Source organism: Asparagus officinalis, chromosome 7 (genome assembly GCF_001876935.1).
Source record: "Asparagus officinalis chromosome 7, Aspof.V1, whole genome shotgun sequence".
NCBI classification, from domain to species: domain Eukaryota; kingdom Viridiplantae; phylum Streptophyta; class Magnoliopsida; order Asparagales; family Asparagaceae; genus Asparagus; species Asparagus officinalis.
The window spans coordinates 18,638,180-18,645,486 of NC_033800.1; the positions used below are offsets into that span (position 1 = coordinate 18,638,180).

Below are 7,307 nucleotides of genomic sequence, written 5' to 3' on the forward strand. Positions count from 1 at the left end.
CTACTGTTTCCTGGATGGATATTCAGGTTACAATCAAATCCCTATCGCTCCAGAAGATCAGGAGAAAACCACCTTCACTTGCCCGTATGGAACATTCGCATACCGACGCATGCCTTTTGGCCTGTGCAATGCACCGGCCACATTCCAACGTTGCATGATCAGTATTTTTTCCGACATGGTAGAGCGATTTCTCGAAATTTTCATGGATGACTTTTCCATTTTTGGTGACACATTTTCCCAATGTTTGCATCATCTTAAACTGGTCCTAGAACGGTGTAGGGAGAAAAATCTGACTCTCAATTGGGAGAAATGTCATTTCATGGTCAAACAAGGCATTGTCTTAGGACATGTAGTTTCCAATAGGGGAATCGAAGTGGACAAAGCTAAGGTAGATCTCATTTCCAATCTCCCTCCTCCCAAAACTGTCAAAGATGTCAGATCGTTTCTTGGTCATGCTGGTTTTTACCGACGTTTCATCAAGGATTTCAGCAAAATTGCTAGACCCTTAACCAATCTCTTAGCCAAGGATACGTCATTTGTCTTCTCTCCCGACTGCCTCAAAGCTTTTGAATATCTGAAAAAGGAGCTAACCACAGCTCCTATCATTCATGCACCGGACTGGACCTTACCCTTTGAACTGATGTGTGATGCATCTGATTCTGCAATCGGTGCTGTTTTAGGACAACGGTTTGATGGAAAACCGCATGTGATCTACTACGCCAGTAGGACTCTGAATGATGCCCAGCAAAACTACTCTGTCACAGAGAAAGAGTTTTTAGCTGTAGTCTTTGCCTTAGAAAAATTCAGGTCCTACCTCATCGGTTCCTTAACCAAAGTTTTCACTGATCATGCCGCACTAAAGTATCTTTTGACCAAAAAGGATGCTAAAGCACGGCTCATTAGATGGATTCTCCTTCTTCAAGAGTTTGACATTCAAATTCTTGACAGAAGGGGAACAGAGTACCCCGTAGCAGATCACCTTTCTCGACTATCGAACGCACCAACATTAACTGTTCCGAACAATGAGCATTTCCTTGATGAACAACTCCTAGAAATCCAGTCTGTTCCCTGGTTCGCCGACATTGTGAACTACATAGTCATGAACCAGATCCCTTCTCATTGGTCCAAACAGGATAGATCCCGTTTTCTCTCCCAAGTAAAATACTTTTACTGGGATGATCCATATCTGTTCAAATACTGTCCTGACCAGATCTTTAGGAGGTGTGTTCCCATGGAAGAAACTAGGAGTGTTCTATCCTTTTGTCATGAACAAGCCTGTGGGGGCCACTTTGGTCCTAGAAAAACAGCTGAAAAAGTTCTCCAATCTGGGCTGTATTGGCCCACTCTCTTTAAGGATTCATTCGAGTTTTGCAAAACCTGTAACCGCTGTCAGCTTTTAGGGAAGGTCACTAGAAGAAATATGATGCCCTTACAACCCATCTTATCCGTTGAACTTTTTGATCTGTGGGGTATCGATTTCATGGGACCATTTCCAAATTCCTTTGGAAATGTCTACATTCTAGTAGCCGTTGAATACATGTCAAAATGGGTTGAGGCGGTAGCTTGCAAAACTAATGACAACAAGGTCGTTGTCAAGTTTTTGAAAGAGAACATTTTTGCCCGGTTTGGAGTACCTCGAGCGATCATCAGTGATAACGGTACACATTTCTGTAACCGTTCTTTCGAGGCTTTGATGAGGAAATATTCAATCACACACAAATTGTCAACTCCTTATCACCCCCAAACCAGTGGGCAAGTAGAGGTCACAAACAGGCAGATCAAACAAATCTTAGAAAAAACAGTTAATCATAACAGAAAAGATTGGTCTGTAAAATTGTGTGATGCTCTGTGGGCGTATAGAACAGCTTTTAAGGCCAATTTGGGAATGTCACCATACAGACTGGTATTCCTACCAGTAGAATTGGAACATCGAGCAATATGGGCAATAAAACAGTTAAATTTTGACTCAGACTCAGTAGGTAAGAACAGATTGCTTCAAATAAATGAGTTGGAAGAAATTCGGAATGATGCATACATAAACTCAAAAATTTACAAAGAGAAAACAAAAATTTTTCATGACAAATCAATTTTGTGAAAAAATTTCTCTCCAGGACAGAAAGTTTTATTGTACAATTCAAAATTGCATCTCTTTCCGGGAAAATTAAGATCAAGATGGACAGGTCCATTTTTTGTCAAACAAATTTTTTCACATGGAGCTGTCGAGATAGAAAATCCTAAAAATGGTAACATTTTTAAAATAAATGGTCAACGTCTGAAACCATTTTTAGAATTTTCTACGCTCGGAGAGGAAGATGTGTTGGTTCTTCATGAACCTCATTATAAAAAATATATACATATTTTCTCACCTTTTTGTTTTTCACTTAAAAAAAAACACCAAAATTTTGCATAAGTAACATAGTTAAAATAAAAAAAATTACTTACAATTTTCCTCTTTTTTTTGATTTCTTCATCCTCATACTAACAGTAATTGCAGATCCTTATCATCATTGTCAACCGAACAACTGTAAGTTCTCCAATTTTATCTGCTTTACTTTGTGCTTCAGCGAATTTGCATTGAGGACAATGCAAAGTTTAGGTGTGGGGGTGAGAAATACATATTTTCCTCTTTATTTTTTACCTCTGAGGACAATGCAAAATTTAGGTGTGGGGGTGGGAATCAGTTATTTTTTTCTCTTTATTTTACAATTTTAGTGCATTTTTGTCATTTTTTTTTCTTTTCCTTCTTGCCAAATTGATAGAGTTATGTAATAATTAATTTATTTGATACATTTGAAATTTTCTAATCCCTAGTTGGTTATTTACTTAAGTTCACCTTTTATGATAACTCTAAATAAATTTCTTAAGAAATGATTTTCAAAGTAGTATACTTTATTTAAGCCTTAACTTGGATTTTTATTTAAAATAATGAAATTTTTGCATGCTTAACTTAGAGTTGAAAATAATTTTTTTCAAAGTGTCTTGATTTACATATTTTCAAAATATATACACATATACAAAAAAAAAAAAAAAGATTTTGCAAAAGAAGAGTGCGAAAAATGGGCACCAAAAACGAAAAAAAAACTCTTGAATTTAAGGTGATTCTATCTTATAAAGCCTAAGTTGACTGAGCAATTAAGCCCAAGGAGTATCTCTATACTTAATGACCTAAGCCCAATTGGGTTGGGATTCATTGGCCCAAAACTCGTTAAATGGTCACTTAGAAAGCCCGTTAAAATAGAAAACAATCACCAAGAATTAGAGAGTGAAAAAAAATATATATATATATATATATATAACACTAACCATTGTTTTTATATATTGTTGTTTTGTATATATGGTCTTGAAAAACAATTTTTGATCAAGAGACTTGAAAGTTATTTAAAACAAAGAGTTGGCATGTTCTTTTCAAAACTTTTTAATTAAATTTCTAAGATTTGACTTGGTTTTGTATTGCTATAATGAAAAAGATTTTCTAGGGGATTTACATTGGAGTTATATATAAAAACGTTTTCTTGATTATTAACTAGCTTCAATTAGAATGACTAAATATATCAAGAAAAATCTGTTATTTCTGACTTATTTAACTTGGCAAGTTGACCGAATTTTGTGGGTATATTCACTGCAAACCCTCACGAGACTACAACTCGTCCACTAGGGTAACCTAGGGGTTTAAAGGCTTGTTGTATGCGCTAAATACAACCGCGATTCCTGCAAAAGTGAGTTAGGATTTTCTTTTTATTTTCTTTGCTAGAGGACTAGCAAAAGTTTAGGTGTGGGGGTATTTGATAATCACATTTTATTACAATTTTATACCCTCATTATCTATTTTATATGAATAAATATACCACTAATAATTGTTTTTATCTTTAATTACAGGTTAATGAAGAATAAATCCCAAAAATCTCATCTCTCAACAAAGACCCTTGAGTAAATGAAGAAATAAGAGAAATTCAACAAAGACTTAGTGAAATATTTGAATTTTGAAGGACAAAAGCCCAAATTTGTTCCATTCTTACATGAATTTGTCCTCTAAGATTTTGATAGCTTGAAGGCCCAAAAGCCCATTACATGAATTTGCCATTGTTGGATTTTCATCATGAACACTCTTTGGACTTTGCTGCACAAATTCCATAAGTCAAGGGACCGGACATGCTTTTCATTTTCAAGTGGGCCGAATTTGATTGGTTGGAGATTTAAATGTTCATTCTGCAGATAAGGGACCGGACATGCTGGGCTAGAGGTTTAAAGATCAAATGAACTCATGGGCCGGACTTGTTGATTTTTGCAAAATCATGCAAGGGGCTGGAGACTTGAAAAGCAAACAAAATCATTGTGAACCATGGCCGGACATGTGAATGGACTGCAGCTCTTCAATTTCAAATGAACTCATGGGCCGGACTATTTGAATCATCAATGGGCCAAATCCATGACCGGACCTGTTGATTAAAATGAATCATGGACTTGGCTTTCAAAACCAAATGAGGACCGGACTTGTGATTTTGAAAATCAAAATCATTTTAATGAAGAAATGGGCCAGACTTTGGTGATTGGATTTTTATTTTTCTTTTGAAAATCAAATGAATCATATGGGCTTCCTATATTTGGGCTAGAGAAGGACAAAAAGCAAATTCAAAGGTGGAGATTGTGGCTTGGGGCTCAAGAAAAATCCAATGGCTTATATTCATTGAAGATTACTATAAATAGGGGTAGAGAGTGAGGGGTTAGAGGTGTGAAAATTTTGTAAACTCCTTTTGGAGAGGAGGGCTACTCTTAATTGAGAAGGCCTTCCAAAAATTGTAACTTTAGTTGCAATTAATAAAAATAATTTTTTCCTCTTTAAATTTGTTCTTTCTCCTCTTTGTTGAATGATGAGGATGGAGATGAAGAGCAATTTGAAGGTTTGCATTTCTTTTCTCTTTTATTTCTTTTTAGTAATTTCTTTATTATTGCTTATTAGTTAGATTTAAATTCATGCTTGTAGTGTAGATTTATTTTCTTGTCTTTTTTATTTCTTTTTGCACTTTAATTTGTAGAGTAGATTTATTTTTCTTGCATTTAATTTCTGCAATTTATTTTGTAGTTTAGATTTTTATTTTCTTTGTAATTAGATTTATTTCTTGTTCATAGTTTAGATTTTTCTTTTCTTTTTAATTTTGTAATTAGTCTTCTTTTTCTTGTTTTATTTCTTAAAGATGTGAATTTAATTCTTGTAGGAAATTTAGAATTATATGAAACTAGTCTAATTTCCTTTATATTGTATGAATTATTCTCTTGTACTTAAAATGTTCATGTTAGGATAATCAACTAGAAAACTAATCGGTAGAAGAAGAATTTGATAATCTATGCTTATCTTAAATGGTTTGATAGGTTATGCTTATGAATTCTAGGATTATTATCATGTTGTTGTTCTTATCATGAATAGTAATTTTAGCTTAGATGATAATTTGATAGGTTACACTTTTCTTAAATGGTTTGATAATCTATGCTTAATAAATCTAAGTTGAAATATGATAAAAAGAGAATAGTTTATATTTTGTAATTGAAATTGGTTAGTGGATTATATTCTAGATTTCTTACTTCTTTTGAATCCTCCATCTTGACTTTCTTAAATTTTCTTTTCATTCTTGGTTTTATTTCTTGATTTTATTCATTCATATTTCTTGCCTTGTGATTTCATTTATTCTTTAATTCTTCCTTCTCTCCTCTAAAATTCAATTTATTATCTTTTGCATATATTCATAACAATCACTCAACAAAATCACACTTATTCTTTATTCCTAATTGTCATGCACAAAACATAAGAATCATGTTTAATAATCTCTTAAAATCACCTTCCTCGTGGGATCGATATTTTTTATACTATAACTTGATAAATTGTGCACTTGCAATTTTTGGTACATAATTATGCCGCATCAATAGGGATATGGAATACCAGTCTTCTTCACTTCTTGAGCGGATACTAAGGCATTGACCTTATTCTCCAGCTCTTTCATCATTTCATCATTGCCCGTATTCTTCTTCAGGCAATTTCGGGAAGGAATAACTGGACCACCCCCAGCGTTATCATTCTCGGTGGGACCACCCCCAGTATTTTGATCAACAGGAGGGGTATCAACGTTGATATTTTCTTCAACGTCTGAATCACTATGTTCTTGATTGGTAGCATTGCAATAGCTAGATTCACCAATCTGATTTGATAAGGCTTGAATCTGTTGGTCATGCAGTTCCCTTATCCGTTACACAGTCATTTCCATTTTGAATTTGAAATTCTCTTTCTACTTAGCCAGAACGTCTTCGAGGATTTTGGCTATTTGTTCAGCCTTGATCATTAACGCCTCACGAGATTGTCCTGTGCTGGACACTATATTATCACAAGCGATCACGGAGTTGTCGTCTGACGTTTCATCCTCTGAGGAGTGTCCTCTATCCAGTCTAGATCGTCTAGTTCCTGACCGTAACCAAGTGATGCGTTGAGTTGCCTCCGAGAAAGAGTCAGGGCTGTAACATCTTGTCGACTTTCCTTTATCAGCCACATTCGTAGTAACTTCTGGAAGCTCGTCATCATGACCGGCAAATTACTTCTTGTAGAAGCGTCTTGATTTAGATTTGGACACTTCGATGGAGATTCTTTCGAATACCAAGACCCTCAGTGGAGCGGTCTTGTGGTACATATACTCTGATAATACTACCATGATTAACCTCTTACAAGGACAGTGAGAGTCTGATTCTGGGATACTTCTCTTTTATGATTTCTTTGTACCCCCAGCCTGATAATACAACTCATCGGCTTTGTGGTTGGAGCAACCTATCAGCTGTTGATTTGATTCCTCAGGTATGACGTGGTCATGTAACGAACACGTCTCCTTCCGAGTATGTAACGCATTATTGGCATTCTTAGGAGTCACGCATTTGGGGCCACGCCCTCGTGAGGTTGCATCCTTAATAGGCTCTTGGTCTTCTGCACGCACCCCCAAGCAGTCAGTTACAGGTATGGTCTTGTGCACGGCACACGAACATGTACAATGAGGTGTTCCGATTTGTTTGGAGGTGGTGGGACACCTTTGAGCAGTAGATGGCTTAACGGGAGGATGTGTATGACCTCTAGTCTGCGGAACTACTCTGGTTTTGTTCATCATAGCTTTGCCTCGATCTTCGTATGAAGGACTAAGGTGATCCGCCATCGTAATCTTGAATTTTGACAGGTCAATACCGTCGAGGGACTTCACCGAAGGTACGGGGGCAGTCGGAATAGGAACGGGGGCCGTCGAAGACGTAGAAAACTCCGCGGGAGACGAGGCAAGAGCCGG

At 36.1% G+C, this 7,307-nt stretch overlaps 1 protein-coding gene across 1 annotated transcript in view; it reads right to left on the reverse strand.

The window, feature by feature from the left end:
* Positions 4,328–7,307, reverse strand: part of LOC109846776 (probable WRKY transcription factor 46) — a 14,248-nt gene continuing 11,268 nt past the window's right edge. Inside the window, exon 3 of the mRNA XM_020416023.1 lies at positions 4,328–4,436. Within this exon, the coding sequence (XP_020271612.1) occupies positions 4,328–4,436 (109 nt within the window). The remainder of the gene's footprint in view (positions 4,437–7,307) is intronic.